Source organism: Plectropomus leopardus, chromosome 20 (genome assembly GCF_026936395.1).
Source record: "Plectropomus leopardus strain MGB_pleo_1.0 chromosome 20, ASM2693639v1, whole genome shotgun sequence".
NCBI classification, from domain to species: Eukaryota; Metazoa; Chordata; class Actinopteri; order Perciformes; family Serranidae; genus Plectropomus; species Plectropomus leopardus.
Window position 1 is genome coordinate 13,492,050 of NC_142195.1, and position 22,797 is coordinate 13,514,846.

The following is a 22,797-nucleotide window of genomic DNA, read 5'->3' on the forward strand; positions in this document are numbered from 1 at the left end:
TTTTTTTATTATTTGGCTAAGGGGTAGAACAATATTTTAAATACCCTCAAACCCATAAGTAAATTTGAAAGGCACGTTTTCTCTTAAAAACTCTAAAATCACACCATTTATCATCGCTGGAAACTGTGAAATATTGTCATTTATGAAGGAAGGTCATGCATTTTCCTCAGTCACTCAGGGAGGCTCAACGAAAACTATTTATAGCTCCAGGAAGGGTCATGATTTAAAAAAATCTCAGTCACACCACCCCCCTGCTTGGGTACATAGAATCCCAAACTATACAATACCAAAAGAGGTAAGCAAAAATCCAATATTTAAAAAAAACAGCAAAGGTTAGAGAAAATGCCAACAAAATGAGTTTATCATACAGAGCCATGTTTTAACTCTTTCCTCCATTAATCATCTCACAACCTTTTAGATGGATTGTGTGACCCTTTGGACATGGTCCAAGCTCTAAAATACCTAGCTGTACCATTTATAAAGTAGTTAAAAACAAGCTCGACCTATATAATGTAAGGTACTGTACTTTATTCATCAGAGTACGGTGTGGCCCAAGTGCAACTTCGTTTTTTTTTTTTTTAAATATCATGACCCTCCCTGAAGCGACACATATTTTGGCTCCCTGAGTGCATGAAATCTACTGCCACCATAAAAATCCACATTTTAAAGTTTATGGCTAGAGATTTTTAAAGATAGCATGCCTTTAAATTCAACTTGCAGGTTTTGAGGTTCTCAGGGTTGTTTTTTGTTGTTGTTTTTCGCAGGGTTTTTTTTTTTTAAATATAAATGGCAAACATTTAAGATTGAATGCATATCCATAGATGGTATACTGCAAAGAGTAGGTGTCATTCGACACGGCCCCAGTTTGGAGTAGCAGGCTGGAGTCCGACGCAGAAGCTAAGCAATGCACTGCTGTGCAAAATTCTCAGCCACCTAAAAAAAGTCCTGCCAAAAAAATAAATAAATAAAATAAAAATGCAATATCAGTTTAAGTGTGACAAAATGTAGGATGCTGTCACAGCAAACCTGCACACATTTGTGAATTAGTGTGTGTATGGGGGGATGGGGTTCAGGATTTGGGATTGTGCAGCATTGTACACATCTCATTTTTGATTTGCATGTATTTGTATGTATTTAGTGTTGGGGGTTGGGAGGGGGCAAACTGGTTTCAGGATGTAAGAATGAAATTTTGCACAAATTTGAGATTTATCATGAACTGATGTTTTGTACTTTATTTAATCAAATTCTGTCATTAATTGATTTGTCCTAACTATCTGCCCAGGTACTGTGGGTGGAAAATAGCAGCTTTGCTAAAACCTGGTACAAAGTATCTGTCCTTGTTTTATATATGGTTTATATTTATTTATAGTTAATGTTTTATTGTGCACTGTCCCTGTTTAAATAGAATTACATTACACTACACTACAACAAACATCTAGTGTTTGAAATATACTATCTATTGATAAAAAACCAATTCAACCCCAGTTTAAAAAAATCTGAACTATCCCTTTAAATGGTGAAAATTGAAAATATTCAGGCCTTATGACCCTTATAGGATAGAGTCTACAGTTACAATCATGATGCAACTTTATAGCATCTTTCATAAACATCTTTTTAACACGTTGACTGTATGACAAACAGCAGCAACAAGTGGGCACGTGAGGACAATGCGCGCTTTATGGATGACGCAATGTCGGTTGGACCAGTCAGACCGCAGCAGATGCAGAAATCAACACGCCGCCGCTGATTTCTCTGCACTCCTCACCGTCCGACCAACACCAACAACCCCTCCGGATAACGTGTGCTTATCCCAAACAGTCTACTCTTTCGTAAGTGAAAACCACTTTCTTGTTTTTATTCTTTAATTTGGGGTTTTGCCTGTTAGCCACAGCGACAGTATCGAGTAACGGTTTGTCGCGAGGGTTTTTAAACTGGCACGAATGGTTTAGTAGCTTCAAAGTGCCTTGCAAAGATGTAGCTCGGTTAGCTAAAAAGACAACAATGTCTATGTATTTTGCTAATTTAAGTACTTTTAACGCCACGAGCCTCTTAACGTGTTGGGTTAGGATACATAAGAGACACAAAATGTTTGAATTAAACTTCATAAAAATCGCTGTGTCCGTGTTAATAGGCATCGGTTAGCTTGAATGTTTCTTTTCTGATAAGGCTGTTCAACCACGTGAAAACTCACAGTACCCACGTTTACTCATTTTTTATCCCCTCTCTCTGGCAAAACATTTGGATTTGGATCACTTTGCGTGGGGTGATACATTTTTTTCACACTAAAGAAGTTTCTCAAGAGTTCGACTCAGGACGACGGGAACCGCCTATAAACCGGCTTCCTCAAACCAAGAGCTGTGTTGTTCTGTCAGATGATCCAAGTTTTAAGTGATGTATGCTTTCTGATTTATTAACCCTAGACAAATGTTTGTTTTAGAAACATGGGGTGAATGCAACGATCAGCTTACGGAAAAACTGAAAGCTGAACTGAAAATGAGTGCAAAATATGTCATAAATTAATGAAACAAAGCAATGAAATGCTCAGGAAAAATAACTCTTAAAATATATTTCTTATATATATATATATATATATATATACTGATAATTAGAGATGTAGTTCACGTTTTCCTCCAGCTTCAAAAAAATAAAATTTCCAAATCTGCTAAGTCTCTGCAGTTTGCAGGCTATTGCTTGTCAAGTTGTTTATTGCCTCTTCCCCTATGTTTTTGGAAATAATCCAATTTAGTCAAAATTAGCTCAGGTTTTAAAGGTTTAAATACTTGTGGCAGGTTTCTGAATGCAGCACAGGAGAAATAATGTTGATCCAGGTTTGATCAAAGGGTTAATAGATTGTAAAAAGGTAATCAAAACTGATTGCCTGTAGTATATTGGAAAACAGAATGAGAAACTTTTATTTTTAAGCCTTAAATAACACAGGTGCACTGTTTTGCTAGATAAGTGCCACCTGTCACATGTGCTATCTTTCTATAAAGCACTTTAATAACACTGGCTGATTATTCTATGACTGCAACTAGTGATTATTTGCTTTACTGAATAAACTGTCATTCAGTCATTATTCATTTCTTGTCTAAAATGTCAGTTCCTAGAGCTCAAGGTGTCAAACTGCTTTTGTCTGTTAAACAGTCAGCATTAAAACATAGCCTAAGCAGCAAATGTGTCTTTTTTCCTAATAAATTACTTAAATGTAAAATAGATTAAAACAACTGTCAGTTGATTTCCCCTTGATCAACTTGTCAATTACATATCTGCTGCTTCAAGCCTGTCCTTTGCTGCTTTTAAGATGAATGAAGCTGTTGAAGCTGCCTGCCACATGTGCTTTTATGGATTTGATATTACAGGATGTTGTTAAGCTCCCCAGCACACCCGGGTTATATGTTGACATTTTAACTCCAACTAGGCTGGTTACTAATAATGCCCCTTCGCTGTCTCTTCTCTGCTGCCCCTCCACAGCTTCTCTGCCTGTTGGACTGAACAGACCACATCATGTCTAAAGGTACAGTGGTTCTGGCCTACAGTGGCGGACTGGACACATCCTGTATTCTGGTTTGGCTGAAAGAACAGGGCTACGATGTGATAACATTCTTGGTAAGGCTCAAGGACAAGTGTGTGTGCAGCAGGTGGTTAGTTTGCTTTTCCACCAGCTGACGCAATTTGTCATCCGGTACTGTTGGAGTTTTTCATTGGCTGTCCCAAAAGTCCTGTCAGAGCTACAATATGAGTTAACTCCCAACCACACAGGATTTGGCTTCATAATGCCAGTGCAGATCTAGCTGGATTTACTTCCTGCTCAGGGGCAGTTTAGAACTGCAAAGCAGGCAGATTTTCTTGTTGTCTAACTTTTCATTCAGTGGGTTGGTGGTTCAGTGTGGGGGGATGGGTGATTGTGGTTCACTGCTGTGGCATGTGAGGTGCAGTCCTTTTTGGCTTCAGCTCTCCAGAGAAGTAGAGGAAGAATAGCAAGCACTGATCCAATGCATCATTGACTTGACTGGTGAAACCATGCGCTTGTTTTTACTTGTCAGAAAAGATTGCATCAGCAAACAGTCAGGCAAAAAATGATAATTACACACTAACAACCATTAGTTTGAATAATTATTAATAACTACTAATGATTTTACTGGAATGTGTTATGCAGCAGTGATAAGGTTTTCAACACAGGATGTTAATATCTGTATGTTAAATTAATAAGTAATGCACCTGCAAGGCATGCAAGTGCAATTCACAAGTATTAGAAAGGAGTTTACATAGTAGCTTCCACTGGAGTGTCAGAAATACAAGTTTTGTTATTGAGTAAAAGCATTAAACATGACTCATCCAAAATCTACTGTGAACCTATTATTTGAAATACACTTAAATTAAAAGGATTAAGTACTGAAAATATCAAAGGCATTGTAAAGTGTTTGTGCTACAGATTTGTCCATTTACTAAATCAGTATCATGTCTTATCAGGAAAATATTCCCTTGTTTAGTGTTAAGTTCAGGAGATCAGACGGCCTCTTGAGGGGTGTTCATGCATGTTTTCCACCATGAGGTGGTTGCTACATCTCCTCAGCAGACGTGATCTGAATTACAAGATCATGGATTGGTTGAATTAACACTTCCGTGGTCATGAGCTTGCATGTTATTCTATGGGAGCTCTAAACTGAAGTAACTGCACAGTTATTCATTTGTAATTGTGTTGAAAATGTGCATATTTTTGTCACCTTGAGGTGCAAATAAATTTGTTGCAAATAAATTTGTTTGTTTGTTTTTTCTAGGCCAACATTGGGCAAGAGGAAGATTTTGAAGCTGCAGTGAAAAAGGCAGAAAGCCTTGGTGCAAAGAAGGTAAGAGACAATGAAATATGGCTTTGCTTGAAGGGCATCATCTGTAATTTTGTGTCCTCCTGCACAGCATTTCTCCAAGAATGACAAATGATTGCTATAAATGAGAGAAGAGAGAAGTGGGGAACAGTAACACAGCGTTACCATTGATAAAAGGCATTCATCTAAAAATAAGGCTTTAAATGTCTCAAATCAAAATTTTCAGTCTTAAAAATGCTAAGTAATTGGAAGAAGGTTGCTATGATTTTTTTTTTCTGGCATTGCATTGTAAAATCTCAAAATAATGAGTAATATCTACTTTTTAAAGAATTTACTGAATGTCTCACGTTAATGGCAAGCCGAAGTAGAACATTTTAAGCAGATCGACTGACTTTTTAAATTGACTAAAAGGTCATGCTTTATGTTATAATAAACATTTAGGTAAAATTGTCCCTAATTCTGAGTAATTTATGTCAGTTCATGTTTTTCCTTTGGTCTTTGTAAAATTGGTCTTAAATTGGTGAAATCCCTGCTCTATTGAAGACATCTCAAAAAGTTTTCGAATCTAACTTGCCTTAAGCTGTAGCAACAGTGAATAATAAAAGGCCCCTTGACCTTTCGATTTAGGGTTGAAAGGTCCGAGCCTGGAATGTTGTGCTTCATGGTTAGCACTTTGACCCCCAGGTGCCCCATACTGGTATTTTTAGAATATTCAGCATTCATGTGCTTATGGGAAACACGGACACTAAAGAAGCTGACATTCATCTTTTTCCTGTAAGAAAGCGAATTGAATTTATCCTATAAGCATCTGGCTATACTAATTAAGAAGTATTGTTTTTTTTATGCTCACTATGATCTGAACATGCAATGATAATGACCAAAATCAAGTTTCCGCCTTGTAGAGTACAGTGTCATAGCAAGCTGTAATGAATGGACATCAGTAGCTGCTGTAATCTTATTCTTGAGTGAGCACTCGCATCACGTACTTACAGTATTAGACAAGGGCTTTTGCAATTATCAGTAATGTCCCTTTTCTAGAAGGGAAAGATATCATAAATAATTCATTAAATATTTGTCACAAAAATAAATGGCCCAAAGAATAGAATTATAGAAGACTTAACACGAAGCCCTGTTCTGTGTCCTTTTATCTATTGTTGTGTAGGTTTATGTTGAAGACCTGCGCAAAGAGTTTGTAGAGGAGTTCATCTGGCCTGCAGTTCAGGCAAATGCCATCTATGAGGACCGATACCTGCTGGGCACTGCAATAGCACGGCCCTGCATCGCTCGCCGTCTTGTCCAAATTGCACGCAGAGAGGGTGCCCAGTTTGTCTCCCATGGTGCTACTGGAAAGGTAAACCAGACACAGGAGAAGAAACTACACTCTGGAGAAAACAAATATTCAAGAATCTGCAAGTATGACTAAATCCCAGAACCCAAATTAAATGTATTTAAATAAGTCTTTCCATTTTCTTGCCTTTATTCTAGAGCTGGGACAGAAAATAGTATGTTTTGGGAGTACAGAACAACAGACCACTTACCTGAAATTATACCCTCCACATTGAGGTTACATGCTGTGTGCCTGATCCACAGGACACCAGAGAAAGTCTTTTCTAAACACAAACTAACTGGGTCACCGTCCACAGTCTGGACATGAGGATTTAGGCCATATGTTTGCATAGTTGAACATTAACTTTTTTAACCAAACTGCAACAGTTTGTCAGAAATCTGCCCTCCTCAGAGCAATTTCTGCCCTTCTTCATTCAGAAACTATAATTTTCTTTCTCTTTAGTCCATTCATTAAAAGCAAATAGACGTTTCCTGCAAATCTGAGACAGATGTTATCATCTCTATTGCCTGCATTTTTCCTCACACTGCATTGAACCATCAGCCAAATGAAATGAGTCACCGCAGTTCAAAGGGAAATGCAAATATAATTTTGTGCTTTAGAATCCTGCCGAATAGTTTTCTGCAGTAAATGACAAATGTTGAATCGCAGCCCAGATTTAATGCAACATTTGACTACTTTATTTATAATCCTTTTGCACTGTCATTGGAGTTAATTTTATGGGTAGATACTTCTTTCAAAGATCTGTATTTCAAACTCAATATCCAGGCACGTTGGCTTTGTTTGTGGGTTACTGAGATCATCTCTCATGCTTTACCTCATAAATAGCTGTGACACAGCACAGCATTCACTATTTGAACCTTTACTATAAAATTACACCTGGAATAAAAATAAATTGTTCTAAAGTGTTAAAAAAAAAATAATAGAAACAACAACAAGTTAGTTGCACCTAGTTTGTAGTCTAGTGGAATATACAGTGCTCTTGAAGGTACAAACATATTTTAGGACACTCTTATGTGGAGCAGTAATCTAAGTTGTAGTTTTTTTAATCACAATATGACAGTACAAAGGTAGAAAAATAATGATTTGATTTGTTGTTAATTGATGATGAAAGACTTCACTACATCTCATCTCTTTTGGAGAGAGAAACTTTTGTTCACCTAACATAAAGTGCTGTGTAACTGCAGCTGTGCTAGCTGGAAGAATGTTAATACTATCAAGCTTATCATAGTGTAAGTAGAATTACATAAATAATATAATGCATGATGAATTCACATGAATATCTTTACAATTTTGTTAAAATACAGTTTGTCATTCAATATTTTTAAAGATTTTTCTTGTGTTATTTCCACTTAAAAATGTATTATCAGTTGAAATGCAGTGTCCAAATTTTGGCAGTAGATGGAGACAGATACCACTTCATAAAGTTACAACACAGATCTCAAATAATAATATACCTTGTAACTTCAACATCTGTGACTGAAATGTTTCAGAAGTTGTTGTTGTAGTTTTTTATTTCTAAATTATTTTAATTAAGAAAGTTTATTTGTTTATATATGTGGTAGTTAAGTCAATGCCGCTTAACACCCCCCACCCATATTCCCCCTGTATTTAGGTTTTTATCTTCAAGCTGATTAATGAAGAAAGAGACACTGTACAGGATATTGTAGGAATAAATAAATTAATTTTTAGTTGGGCAATCAGTGATTTAGTCAATAATCAGAAAAACAATTAACTATTTTAATAACTGATTAGTTTTTTTTCCTCTTCTGTTTTCTTGTCTTCTATGATAGTAAAGTGAAGATCTCTAGGTTTAGACTGTTGGATTCATAAAAGTAGCTATTTGAAAGGTCAACTTGGGCTTTGGGAAATAGCAAAGGGAATTTATCATTATTTTCTGACAACGTTTTTACAGACCAACAGTTCATTCAACAATGAAAACAGTAGTAAGTTCCAGCCATACTGCTAACATGTTCAGTCACTGGTGTTGATTTCAAAGTGTTTACCTAAATACAAATAAAGACATCTCACCTGCTACATAAAGCTGAGCCATTGTGTTTGTTTTTTTCAGGGCAATGACCAGATTCGTTTTGAGCTCGTATGCTACGCCCTCTACCCTGAAGTCAAGGTGGGTTTACTCTTTTACAGTATTGAGGTTAAGGCTTGAACTGTGAACCAGGTTGTCACTCTCTATATCTGTTTGTGCAGATCATTGCACCGTGGAGAGTCTCTGAATTCTACAACCGCTTCAAGGGGAGAACAGACCTGATGGAGTATGCACAGGTAACTTTATCAGTCTGGTAATGTCAAAATCATAAAACCTTAATTCAGTTTGGTCAAATCCAAAGCTGCCAGGTAAAGATTTCTTTTTAACATTGATAAATCTATCAGTGACTTGGAGTTACTGATTCTCTCTTTGGTCTTTAAAATGTCCAAAGAGCAAAAGGTAATGTCCTAAAATTAATTATTTGTTTAACAAACAGGCCAAAAGTACTGTATTTGTCACAGATTAATATTTTATTTTATTTATACAGGTTTATCAAAGTATTAGATTTGAAATTTTGGTTGGAAAAAGTTTTTGTCTGAAGCATTTACGAGGATTCCTCAGCAGCATATTAACAACAACAACCACAACAAAAGGTGATTACATTACATCAGAAATACCTGGCTATTTTTTTTAGATATATACTGTGTATATATATCTTTCTTATATCAGTTTATGATATAGATTATTTTCTACTCACTGAATGCTCTTCTGTGCTTATTTTGTATGTCTATGTAGCTTTCATTTTATTGTACAGCTCTCCCAATTTGTTTTTCGTTTGTTCTGTTTTTAATCCCTTTTGAATCTGTATCTGGTTGTGTTTTGTGCTGCTGTAACAAATTCCTCTCTTGCGAGTCAGTGAAGTGTCATCTTATCCATATGTGTTGACAAAAGCTCAATGGTTTTTGAAGAAAAAATTAAACCCTGTCACCCTTTGTGTTGAATTTAAATGCTTATTGTGAAAATATGTATTATTTACTATAACATCCCTGCTCTCTTTCTATAATTTTATCTCACTGCCATGATTATATTTATAGTAAATTTAACTAGTCTGAGATTATTTGGACCACACAAACATTCACCGGCTGTTTGTTCATGTCCCATTAGATGGTGGTCCGGACCAGTTTTTCCCACTAGAGGGTGGTCATGATGTTTAAACAAAACTACATTGTTGCTGGCCTCTGGAGTACTTGTGAAATCATACAATCTTAAGACACTGAATTGTTGACTTTTGCTTTGAACACACCAAAGATATATATTTTTTGTTTTCTTTTCTTTTCATCGCTGATTCTTAAAGACTAAAGCAGTGTGGGGAAATAGTTTGTATTTCGGTTACACAGCACTCCAAAAACCAGCCGCTGGAAATGGTTTCCATGTATTCAGAACTTTCTCGACTGACAAGTAGACCCTTTGATTTGAAGTCTCTAACCTTTGGGTGTAGTTACAGGCAAAAAGTATGTAAAATAGCAACATCTTTCTCTGTCAAACTGTAGAAACATGGCATCCCTGTGCCTGTCACTCCTCGAGCACCCTGGAGCAAGGACGCCAACCTCATGCACATCAGGTGGGTAGAACTAGTGTGACACACCTTCTGTAGTTCCTGTTTCAATAATTATGTTTTCTGACATGGAGAGACTGTAATTTTCTAAATTATGTTTCTTTACAGTTATGAGTCTGGCATCCTGGAGAATCCCAAGGTAAGACCAGTTCCCAAATAACAGCAGGACCAAATTTGGTCCTGCTGTTATTTATTCCTGTGTTTCTTCACCCTTTGGACTGTGATGTGCTGATTAACTTAATGAAACTGACATATTAAGGCAACTAAAGCCAATTATTTGCATATACACTGCACGCTGTAATGAAAAAGCACTGCTTACATGCCAAAAAATCACCTGTATTAAATAATATATTCTTCTTTTGCACAAATGTAACTTCACTGATAATACTGACTTTCATCAAAACAGTTTAATTTTAATCTGAAATGTTGAAACCATTGTTCATGAACCTGTAAAACTTGATTAAGAGATAAGACACTTTATTTGTAATTGCAGATGGTTGGTTACTCTTAGGCTGACAGTTTAAAACATTAAGGGTTAGGGTTAGGGTTAGGGTTAAGACATTTGTCCATTTGTACAGGTGACAAGAATATTTCAACCTCATCAGTTTTGGATAAAATGTCTTGAGATTCTATATAAACATCTGGACAGTCGATGTTATCTTCAAATCAGTACCTGTTTTCATAGTCTTTTGTACTACTTCATTGTTCACTATGATATAATCTAGATGTAATCTAAAATGAATAGAACGTTCAGGGACAAAGTTGTGGAGAACATTTGTCAATCCAAACAGAAATAGATTTCAAAATTGGTACGGTTTACGATTAAGTACAGTAAAAAAATCTCCTTTGTTTGCTGTCATTTCCACAAAAGCTGACATACAAAACACTACATCTTTGTCTTTACTGTTAAAATGCATTATCGACTTGGAGTGATCGTAAAAATAACATGGCAGTAAAGCTACTGTCCCTCCTGTTGACCCATGCCAGCCCCACCAGAGACAAACACGACTCACTCTCCCACCATGCCATGGGTGAGAAGGAGTTTGATCTCTGCAAGGGTGAGAGGTCAAAGCAGTACATACAGGTTGCCCCCAGTGACCCCAAAAGCTCCCATCACTTGGTCGCTGTATCTGTGTCTCTGTCTCTCCTCACCCCGGGTCGTCTCCGGGCCCTGGGAAGAGCCTGGGACACACAGACACTGACTTGTCGTCAGCAACGCTTCGACTAATTCCCGATTTCATGGGAGCCGGGGAGGGGGAAGGGTTAGGGCGTTGCGCCCAGCTGGGGCCTCCTGAGTTCCAGCCCCAACTCCTCGGGACCTCATTGTTCCACTAGTTGCGCCGCCGCGGGCTGCGACGTGGGAGGGGAGCCATTTCATCGTGACACCGTGACACCAAAATGTCACCAGTAACAGTAAAGTACAAAGGCAGTGCGCCAGACAGATGAGTCTCCAATGGACGGGGTGTCACAAGGAGGCGAGGGGTCCCGCGCTGCTGGAGTGGAGATGCAGGGGCAGGGCCACTGTAACTCACAGACCTCTATCTCTCTCACTCTCTTTCTCTGTCCCTTTCCCACCCCTCCGCTGCCTCTTTAGTGGTCGGCCTGTGGAGAAATGTTTTGAAAAGAATGAGGCGAACCGACTCAATAGCATAGCGATGTATGATGACAGTATTGTGTAACTGATTTCATTCAGGCGTTTTGTGTTGGACCATTTACTCCAATATTGAATCAATTAATGGCATTAAATTCAATGAAATATTTATGGTGCAGGGGTCCAGAGTGGTAAAAGGATTTGAATACATTACCCAGGACACGAAATATCTTGAACTTTGAACAAGCTAAGATTATTGAGCAATTTTCAGATATGTTTGGTAATTAGGGTCAGAGTAAACATCACAACAAATATTTAGTTATAATTCCTTTAGGTTAAACATTAATTTTAATGTTATATAAAGCTAGTTATGAAAAAATGGTAATAAAAACTCATATTTGATTAAACTGTTCTAATATCCACACAGTAGTACGTGAGACATAATCTGTGAACATAAATCATGTTCCTCCTCTTCATGCTGCTTCTAATGGCATTTGCAAGAATCTGCGCAAAAGGAAAACAACCAATCAAAGCTGAGGAGTCTCTTAACGCAGCTGTCATTCCTGTCAACCATGGATTGTGAACTGTGGTCCAACTGTCAAACAAGGCAGCGCTTATCAAATATAAATCAAGATTCTGAGACTGCATTGCCTATTTCTTGCCTCAGTTGTTTTCAGAAACACATTTTAGTGCACTGTTGAGCTGTAAAATGAGAAAGTTTGCTCTGGCTGGTGGGTGGTGCTTTGTTTTGGCTTGGCTGTTTTCAGCATGGTCACTGGGTCACAAACTTTCTTCTTTTACAGCACACTAAAATATGTTTCTGAAAACATTTGAGGTGAGAAATAGGTGATGTGGTAACAGAATCTTAATTAATATGTGATCAGTGCTGCCTAGTTTTGCAGTTTGACTGCAGTTCATGGGCTGTGATTGACATAATTGATGGCTGCTACTAGACTCCTCAGCTCCGATTGGTTGCTTTTGTTCACGTGCAGTGGATTCTTGAAAATTAGACATTAGACGCACTATGAGGAGAAGGAACATGTTTCTCGACAGATTATCTGCCTCACGTACCTCTGTGTGACTATAGTGACAGTTTCACCAAATATGACAAAGTTATTTGCATAAAAATTAACAACTTAAGGAAATTAACACAAATAAAAAATGACAAGGTGAATTTCTCACCTAAATGCTCAAACCAGCATGACAGATTCTGATCAACCCAGAGGGTCATCTTAGAGGTCATCTTGTTCTAAGTATCTCCTCTATGTATCAGCCTCTCTCACTCCTCTAGTTACAGCCCTAAAGGCTTGGGGCGGACCACAACTATTCAAACCCCAAAACGCCCCCCACATGTTGTACAAAAGCCCCTCTCTGCTCAACTCAGTCAAACTAGGAAATGCCCAAATGGTCGCTCATATGTTCTCCTGTAGATAACAGTCAGTAGAGTTCAGGTTACTCTATGATTAACACTGTATCCTTGCTGATAACCCCTAACCACCTGCCTGTGGCACAATGGCCTGGTGACTTTTTATTTATTCACTTCCTCCTGGCAGCATTTACCTATGTGATGACATGCACCCAGGGCAACTTCAGCTGCCTATTATCATGCCTATACAGTCATATTTATCACTATTAGCATGCACCTGTTGAGGTAGAAGTTCTTGTTAAGTTAAACAAATCATGGCCCCACTTTCAGTTCTGATTTTGTTGGCATCAGTGTGGGGTGATATGCTTGAAATTCTATCCCTACCTACCTATACCAATATAGGCAATGTTGCAAAATAGTGAGCAGGCCTGCTTTACGGCAATATTGGATTTGAAAGACTTTCAAAAAGTAAAGTTAAGTAACACCTTACTTAAACACGGTCAGCCAGACAATGGATCCCGGGCTTGGTGATTTATGGTGACGCTTTTTACACCAAGACCTTTTCCTCCTTTGACTCTGCCACTAAACCTTTGATGAGTCAATCTGTTCATTAGACTGCTTCTTCTTTTAGCTTAATTTCAAGATGTTTAATGGAAGTGTTTGCTTGCTATTTATATGTAGGATATATTGTGGCTATTCAGAACATATGTCTAGTAGTTGTTCTATATGCAGGGTCAGTCACATTTTCCAGGCCTGGAAAAGTCATTGAATAAACAAAAAATCATTAAAAGTTGTGGAAAACTCATGGAATTTTGTTGAAATTGTTACAGTTATCTTACATGGATAACCTTTTACATAATTTAAAATGACAGCTATTTTTTTTCTGTCGTAATGTAGCTCAAATATGTCGATGAGTGACATTTTGTTTACCATCATGTTCTTTTATTAAGTTTCTCCCCACGTTCTGTCTCTCCCTTTATGCATGCCAGCTAGCAGAAATCGTGATTAAATAGAGTTTGAATCTGATATGTTTGAAAAATGCCAGCCAAGTCAGGCAAGAAAAGGAAATTGTTCTTATGAGTCCTTGAAACGTCCTGGAAAAGTTTTGAAATTTTGTCAACAAAAATGTGTAGGCCAGAATTCTGGAATAGGCCGTTAAAAGGAGTGGGAAACCTTTATTTTAACCATATCTGTAGATGGCTTTAACAGGTCAGATTTTTATTAATGTCTAGTTTGCTACTTTTGTTATTTTTTGCTATTCATCAGATTTGATCAGCAGTTTAGCAATTGTTAAACATCTCCACAACCCTCAGTTTTCTCATTACATCCTCTTTCGGTCGCTGTCCCTCCACACATGAGCAGTCAGGGCCCAGCCTGAGGCAGCTTGACACTCGTCTTGAGTCATTAAAACATCACCTCAGTCTTAATTATACCTTGTGTCAGTGAGCTTCCTTAGGCCCACTGCGCTCTTTGATCAGGGAGCTGATGGGCCACTGCTTGTGTTGACCGGGAGTAAAGGAGCGTGACGCCGAGCCTCTGCTCACCTAGAGGAAATGAAGACTTGTTTTCTGCTGGTCGCATGGCTGGCTGGAAAGATAGATGGACATAAGACTGCCTTAAGGGGAAGGAAGTAGGCTTGTAGGTGTATGTATGTATGTGAATGTGTGCTTTGAAGCAAAGAGGTCAGCGTTTGTCATGCACCTTCGCCGCCCTCAGGTCTGATTGGTCTGACCTGTAATACTTAGCGAGCGCTCCCCGTGTCCCTCTTGGCATCACTATAGTTATGCCTCCATACAGAAGTGCCTGTTGTCCTCATTAAATTCAGCTGAGGCCCGAACATTAACCAAAGCATCCTGGGTGTTAAGAATGTAAACATCTCTCCAGCACATCACATGTATATTGTTTTATTCTTGTCTCAATTTGCCATGTTTGCATTTTAAAGAGAAGGACAGACTTGAAACGTGGTGATTTAAGCGTCATTTCCAACCCATTGCGCCAAAGATGTTTTTACCATCCTCTTCTATCTCCCTCTCAACTCTCCCCTCCTCTCCTCCCCCCTCTCCCTCCTGCCACCTCTGCCTCTTTTGGCTCCGTTGGCTTCGATTGAAAACCAATGAGGCAACTAATATGTGGAAAGATAGAAATTTACTTGCTTTAAGTTCATGCGTCAGCCTTCTCCTTTGCTGTATGGGCCACGTTTAGCACAACAATATGGCAGAAGCAAAGACTGCCAAAGGAGCTGCTCTGTGCTACATGATGGTGCGCTTCATGCCCCATTTCCCACCAATACCCCCTGCCCCCGCCCTCTCTGTCTCTACCTTTTCCACTCTTTCAGGGCCATGGCTTTGGGACAGGTCCACCTGCAGGGGGTTTGAATTGAAATGCATTGATCTCTCGCTCACTGGAAACAAGCCTATTCCCCTTACTGTTTCCTTTTTTCTCTTTATCCAGTAGTCCAATACTAAGTTTGAGCTATCATGTTTGGAGCATGCATGAATTTTCAAGCATTGCTCAACCAGAAGCATGAATTTGTATACATTTTAAACATGTGTTTTTAATTTATCAGGTGGAAATTCTTCTATATCAGGCCTTGTGGTCCATGTTTCTCCTTAGTCATTAGTTCAAGGTCCACACCTAAGACAAATTACCATATATTTCATTTTATTTCACAAAATGTAAACAACACGTGTGCTTAGAACACAATGAAATAAAATATTGTGCAAAAATAAAGTGAAATTACTTGAAGCTTAGTAAAAAATAGGACTGCAGCCAAAAATAACATATTACTGATCAAGACCAGTAATGCTGCAAAGGCACAGTATGTTAATAGACCAAATAAAACCAAGAACAGAGCAACAAATTTATTGCAGTACTAGAAAAGAAATGGATTTGCATAATAAAAGAATCCCTTAACAAAGTCTGTGCGTCTGTGCTTAAAAATAAGGTGTGTTTTTTAAAAACATCACTTGTGATCCATTCACAATGCACCCGAGACCCACTTTTGGATCATGACCCACCAATTGGGAACCACTGTTTAAAGCCATTTAATACTTCTGTTGTTTTAAAAACAACAAAAACCATGATATCTTTAAATTCAACAGGTACATTAAAATTCTTCTCAAGCCAGAAATCAAAATATTTATTTATCCAAATCTAAATGAAGAAAAGTAAACTTCAATCTTTTTAGGCAGAAAAACAAAATCTCAAACCGTCTCTTAAATTAATGCATAACATGGCAAAACCATGAAAGTATTAAACAAACACTTAATTTGAAGGCTCAAAAAAGACATTCTTTCATAACCAGCATATAACACCACAGGAACTGTTCGTATTCTCCAGTATTTATAATTCAGCTTGTCTTTCCCCCCTCAAAGAGTATGCATCAAAGGGCTTTTTAAGGTAGTCATTTCGCCCCTCTCCTGTTCGCTCTCATTTGGCATCTTTCAGGGCACTGAGGCAGAAAATGAAGGAGAGGAAGACGGTCGCCTTCCCAGTCAATTTTGGTGTTTAGTTAAAAGGAAGGAAAGTGATTGCGATGCTCGTTTTCTCTACCCTGACAGGCAACGAGCGAATGCCGATTAGTTATTGTATGATGATTTAGTGTCTGGTAAAGCTTTCCATTTAAATGCACCCAGTAGTTATTTTGCATCGTCCCCCTGCAATTTGCCTCAGCTCAGGAGACATTGGCCATCGTCTTGTCCTAATGCTGTGTAATTGTTGGAGGGCCACATCGCTGGGCAGACACGTCAGGCCGCGCCACGCTCTTTTAGGTCTCAACCATGACTTACTGAAATCGTTCCCTGCTCCCACCAACTGGAAAAACGACAAACGTCTGTCACCCAGGACAACTTTAGTGGGTTTAGGGTGTGGACTTTGTTGTGTGATGCCCATTTAGCAAAATTCTTCATTTGAAAATAAAATAGAAGCAAAACGTCACTCAGAAAATCAGAGCTGGAAAACTGGAAGATTAGAGGAAGTGAAGACAGGTAGGGCAGACACATGATAGAATCTGCAGATTTTTACAGACAGGCAGAATATTGTTGAGGACATAGTGTTGCTGAAATAGCTTCTGTCATAGTATCAGGTGTGTTTTGACTTGTCAAGTGTTCACTGCTTTTGGGGATGTGAGTCATTTCTTTTTGTTGCCCTTTCCCACTCTCCTTACCTCATCCCACTTTTCCCCGCCTTCCCCTGTGGCGAAGGGCCATGCAGGGAAAATGAAACCAAATAGAGGAGAAAAATGAAACATTGATTTTTTTTCTCTCTCTTTTTTGTCTTCACTCAACTCCTGATGGATGGTGTTTTCAGGTTTCCCCTTTTTCACGCACCATCTTCTCTTTTCTTCTCCCCGCCATGTCTCGAGTTGTCCCTCATCACCTCACACAAAAGTCTCCCACATCTGTGTCACTGTTGCTTGATGAGGTCTCAGAAGGTCCTGGTTATTCATCAGTGGGAATAAAAGTGTGTGAAACAGAGAGAATGAGTGTGTGTTTTTTGTGTGTTTTTCAGAGTCATGCTCCTTCTGACCTGTACCTGATGACCAAGAACCCGGAAGATTCTCCCAACACCGCTGATGTACTGGAGATAGAGTTCAAAAATGGTTTGTGCTTGCAACATGTATCACCTGTTGATTTCTCTGTCAAAAAAAGCAAAATGATCATTCATTAATCGTAATCAAAGTAAAATGTTCAATTAATCATGATGTTGATTTTAGGTTTGAGGTTCGGACCTTTGCTGGGAGGAAATTTTAGTAACTGGACCTCTTTGAATTTTAGTTGAATAGGTCCCCCAGTCGGTGGTTCCTGTTCTACAGTATATTTGTCATGTTCAGTGAATGACAGAAAATAAATATTTAAACCAAAATTAATCTTAGGAGTAAAAGGGAACCTTTAAGCTTGACAGAAATAGTGATTTGATGTATATCCTGATTTATATTGATATCAACTGATATGAAAAAAGTTATCATGATCTTTTTTACTTTTTTCCATATCGCCCAGCCCTACGTCACAGTACCTACGTCCATTATTTAACAGTCTATGGTTGAGACAGCGTAATCGGTATTAACTGTCATATTGCACCACAGGCGTTTGGCCTTGGCGGAGGCCTGTGTGCTCTATGAATGCCCCTCTAGTTGTGAAATGGATTTGATATCTGTCTGCTGAATGCAACCTTGTCTCCTGTATTTTAGCTTGAATTAGGTTAAAATTTAAGGCAAATGAAATTCAGTGCTTCAATGCTTGGTGTCTGACATATGTCGTGAATCAAAACCAAGTTGATGGAATAGTTTTTTTGTTGTAAATCTTGCACATATACTGAAAAAGTAGTTTGCATTATTTTTATTGTTATTATTTATTATTGTTTTTTTTTTATTATTATTTTAATTATTATTATTATTATTATTTTAATTGAAGGTTATCAGTTCTAAACTTCTATGATCTATCGGTAAGAAATAGTGTCCATCCTCACTCAATGTCCCTTCATGTTACTTAACACTGATGTTTATCACCGCAGGGCTGCAGCTCACAAGCTGACCCAGTTGTACTTTATCACCACTCCTGACCACCCAGACTTATCCTTAACCTCTCACAGCTTTACTTGGTCCAAAGCTGCCATGTTTGGCCTGGGGGCACACACACAGGCCGGAAGCATTAAGTCCAGCTAATACACCAAGCCCTGAGGGGCCAGAGAAACACTCATTAGATATATAGCCAAGAGAGCCGAGCTGAATAGTGGAAAGTGTCACATGTTTGCGTAAAGAGAAAATGGCAAGGAACATCCAAGCCTGGGGCAAATGGCACAGATGTCCCTTCATCCCTGGTCACTGGTGGAGGCTGCAGAGCACTAACATCAATCGGCTAAGAGACACTAGCTCCTCTGATCATATGGACATCTTTATGAGCTGTAACAGTGATTTAAGTGACGTTCAAGAGGTTGGCAGAAGTTTTGGTGGGAATATTTGCGACCACCAGCGTTGCTAATTAAAATGCCATTCAATAGTCAACATGTATCTGCACTGAAATAGTGTTTCTTTGGGGGAACTAGTAACCAGTTTCAACAAGAAAATGTTTAACTATAAAACAAGTAGGTTGGTGTCAGTTCAGCTGGAGATGAGGTATGCTTTATGCAGTAGTAAAGCCTAGTCTGGTTTCGCGGGTTCTTTGCAGGTCTGCGCTCCATTTTCACACATATTCTCTGTGCCTTTATTGAGCACCCTATGACAAAAGCTGTTTTAGTTGTCCACACAAAGGCCCGAGCCTACTCCTCCCTCTGAGCACAAGATCAGCACAAGAATGTTTCATTTCATTCCCCCTCCCACCTTTTCATCCCTGCCTTTCTCACCAAAGTTTTCTCACTGATTAAAAAAGAATATTTAACGACAGGAACCTTTTTCCCCGTCAAACACTCCATTCCCCAATTCTCTCCCTTTTTAAGAAAAAAAAATCATCCCTCCCTCCTTTCATACCAAAGAAGTGGAGAGGAAAAAGAGACAGAGAGGAAAAATGTAAAGCAGTAATTTTTCCTACAACTGTGTCTGTGCTCCCATTGTCTGCACTGTTAGGCTGCAAAAAAACTGAAGAAAAGGATCACGGAGAGAAAAAGACCCCTCAGTGAATGATAGAACCTGCATGATGGAGAGAGCGAGGGAAAAAGAGAGCACAGGCACGAAAGGCCAGCCCCTACACTCCCACGTTCAGATACTTAATTTATTTGAACTTTTAATCTAATTATTAGGTATCTGGGAGGGGGCGCGGTTTTAATAATGCACCATCCATACTGCCCTCTCCTGCTCTGGGAGGTACTTTTTCTTCTTCCATGGGAGCTACCACCATTCCCGCGATATGAGAATGGGCCATTAACAAAGCCCTTGTCTAAAAAAATTTGTCAAGTCCTTCACGTGTCATTCCTATCAGGGCTTTTGTAAATGCTGGTTGAAAGGGGAACAGAAGTGCTGCTCTTCTCTCCGACTGCAGGCATGCTGAACTATGTATAGGACTGCGGGTGGAGAGTGAGATCTTTTCTTATTTCCTCTCCTTGTGTAGTCCGCAAATGGTTATATTCCTTTTTCAACGCACATGGACACACACACACTCACACATATGTCTCATGTTTGTTTCTTTGCCTCCACCTTTGGCTGTGTTGCTCATTGAAGGCCATGAATAAGAACGTCCACGACAGTGATTGATGTGTACTTGGTTTAAGTGGCTTTGGAGAGGAAGTGTGTGGAGTAAGTGTGGGTGTTTTTTTCTTTTTTTTTAACACAAACTGTGTGTGTGTGTGTGTGTGTGTGTGTGTGTGTGTGTGTGTGTGTGTGTGTGTGTGTGTGTGTGTGTGTGTGTGTGTGTGTGTGTGTTAGAGACGTAGCAGTATGGAGATGGGTGATGATGAATCTGCAAGTGGTTTTGTCTCCTGCACATGAACACACAAACACTCAGCGGTGCAAAAAACTCTCAGCGCTAAAGAGAGTATGGGTAACAAAGCTGCGTGTGTAATTGAATTAGGAAAAGGCCTGCCCACAATTTCACAGCTTTCAAACGAGCAGGGCCTTTGAATTTATTAGCCCTTCTCACCACCTCCTTTTGTGGCGGTTTTTACTTTTAGCTGACGACTATTGATTTCAGCGACTGGGATAATGAGCACTTGTCAGCAGATTTGATCAACTCTTTTTTTGTTTTTGATAATTTTGTCAGTTAAAAAGACAGTTCCCAAATCTGTTGATTAATTCCCCAAAGATTACATTTTTATTCATTGTTCTTTGTTAGTTATGTATTAAATGATTCCCTGATCACAACAAAAAAACACATCTGGCTGGTAATGTCAGACAGCTGTATCAGCATCACATCAGCATTTTGTTTTAGTAGTGAATGATATGAAAATTTACACAGATGCAGTTTCTATAAAAATTCAAAGTAATTGCTTTTGCAATACAGTTTTGTATTTAAGGACTACTTTTCTGAAATATTTCTTTCTTTCTTTGGCAACAACAAAATTAATCAGAAACAACATAAGACTTTGTGTAGGAGGAACTAAATGAGAGCAAAAATAAACAAAAATACAAGAATAAGTGCTACTAATTTGATTTTGCTGTTAATTCTCATAAAAAATAACGTGTGTGTGTGTGTGTGTGTGTGTGTGTGTGTGTGTGTGTGTGTGTTATTAGCTGGAATGTACACTGCTTTAAGTGCAAAATTTAAACGGAACACCAGCCAGGTAACTGTGGTTTACAACTGGAGGGATTTTTTCTCCTGCATAAGTCAGTAAAGGGAACAATATCTTGTATCCAAAAATAATTTTCAGTTAAACAATGTATGACACTAACAGCAATAAAAGTAATGCCAATTGTCTTGCAATATATTTGAGTAAATGGTATAGGGTAAAAAAAAGAAAACATTTGCTATAAATCTGTTGTGAATATAAAATGCATCTATTTTATCAACCGTCAAAGAAAATGTTGCATTAATTGCATGTAAGTTTTTGAATTTCAAATATTAAAAGTAGATTCAGACATTGCTGAATTTAGCATTAAGTTTTATATTTTTTATGTTATATCCATGTTGGTTTGTGATCATTAAAGAATATCTTTTAACCCTTTAGGAGTGCCTGTGAAGGTTACCAACCTGAACGATGGCAATTCCAAGAACTCACCGCTGAATATCTTCTCATACCTCAATGAGATTGGGTAAGCATTAAGCATGTACTGAAAAGCACTTTTACCTTCCATGAGTGATTTGTTAGATATCCAGTTGTAAGGAAGCTTCTCCATCATAGTAGTGCCCCCAGAGGTGGAGCAGTGGTTAAGTTCACCACCTCTGGAATCATGAGTGTTTGTCGCTGCTTGCCTTGGATCAAATCCCACCAGTTTTCCCAGTTTTCACTCCTGTGTCTGCTCCACTCTGTCTCCATCTCTGTTGTCATATTGTCCAAATAAAGGAGTATTGAAGGTGAGCTGACTGAGGAAAAATATCTTTCCTCTACCGCTTTTAAGCTTTGAGCTTGTTGCCAATTAGTTTGCTTTTTTATAGTGAAATTGTCATAATTTTAGGACATTGTTTTGAGGTATTTGTAGCATTTATAGATCTGAATTAGTGAAATGGAATTAATCTCCATTGTCAGGGGAGAGTAAAATAACTTTTTTAGCTTCATGATTTAAAATGTCACATTCAAGGAGAAGAGATGATACCTAAAACACAGTTTATAGGAGATGCCTCAGCTGCTTCTGAGGCTAAACTTAACAATGACGCACAGGATACGTGGAAATATCATAAAGAGACATAATGTAACAGAGGTGTGAATTCTTTTGTGGTTGTTGTGTTGTATTGTTTGCTCTTTATTAATTGGATTTTTTTTTTTATCTTGGTATTATCTATTAAGCAGTTATCACATTTTTCAGGAGAATTAAGCTCTTACTTACTGAAGGCTCCTTATATGGACTATTCTGAAAAAGGTGAAATTAATGTGAGTGTGTGTCCTGAAAGTTGTCTGTCGCTTTCTTTCTCTTAGTGGAAAGCACAGCGTGGGTCGGATTGACATTGTAGAGAACCGTGTCATTGGCATGAAGTCCCGAGGTAAGGAATTCAAATTTGTGTTTATTTCTGTCTTCGTTATGATGTTTTTCCTATTTGTGCCATATTAGTCTGACAGGCTTCCTCACTTACACAAACAATGATTTACACTGTAAATGCAGTGAGATGGACATATGTGCACTTACTTTGAAACACGTCTCAATATTTTAATTTTACATCCATTCAGAAGCTTTCTTTTCAGTGTCCAGGGCTTTCATGCAATTTGCAGTTATTTTACATGAGTGCTTTTTGTCACACTTGCTATTCCGCTGCTTCAAAAGTGGGCTGGATGACAAACACTCTTCTCAGGAAATGTTTTCCTCTGGTTCACCTGGAATCATAGACACTGAAGTTATTTCCATTCTCTTATGCATGCACACACATACAGAAAACACACACACTGTGAGCGAGATTACGGTGCACACGCTTCACTGGATACACACAAACACACAGTCGATCGCATACTATGTGCACATGCAGTTGCACAGGGATGTTTTTGTCTCTTTATCT

General features: G+C 38.4%; 1 protein-coding gene across 1 annotated transcript in view; it reads left to right on the plus strand.

Moving 5' to 3' along the window:
* Positions 1–1,672: 1,672 nt before the first annotated feature.
* The window catches only part of ass1 (argininosuccinate synthase 1), a 32,506-nt gene continuing 11,381 nt past the window's right edge, over positions 1,673–22,797 (plus strand). Inside the window, exons 1-11 of the mRNA XM_042509351.2 lie at positions 1,673–1,829; positions 3,472–3,606; positions 4,779–4,847; positions 5,986–6,174; positions 8,240–8,296; positions 8,377–8,451; positions 9,706–9,776; positions 9,879–9,909; positions 17,237–17,327; positions 21,320–21,404; positions 22,226–22,290. Of these exons, the coding sequence (XP_042365285.2) occupies positions 3,505–3,606; positions 4,779–4,847; positions 5,986–6,174; positions 8,240–8,296; positions 8,377–8,451; positions 9,706–9,776; positions 9,879–9,909; positions 17,237–17,327; positions 21,320–21,404; positions 22,226–22,290 (835 nt within the window). The 5' untranslated portion in view covers positions 1,673–1,829; positions 3,472–3,504. The remainder of the gene's footprint in view (positions 1,830–3,471; positions 3,607–4,778; positions 4,848–5,985; positions 6,175–8,239; positions 8,297–8,376; positions 8,452–9,705; positions 9,777–9,878; positions 9,910–17,236; positions 17,328–21,319; positions 21,405–22,225; positions 22,291–22,797) is intronic.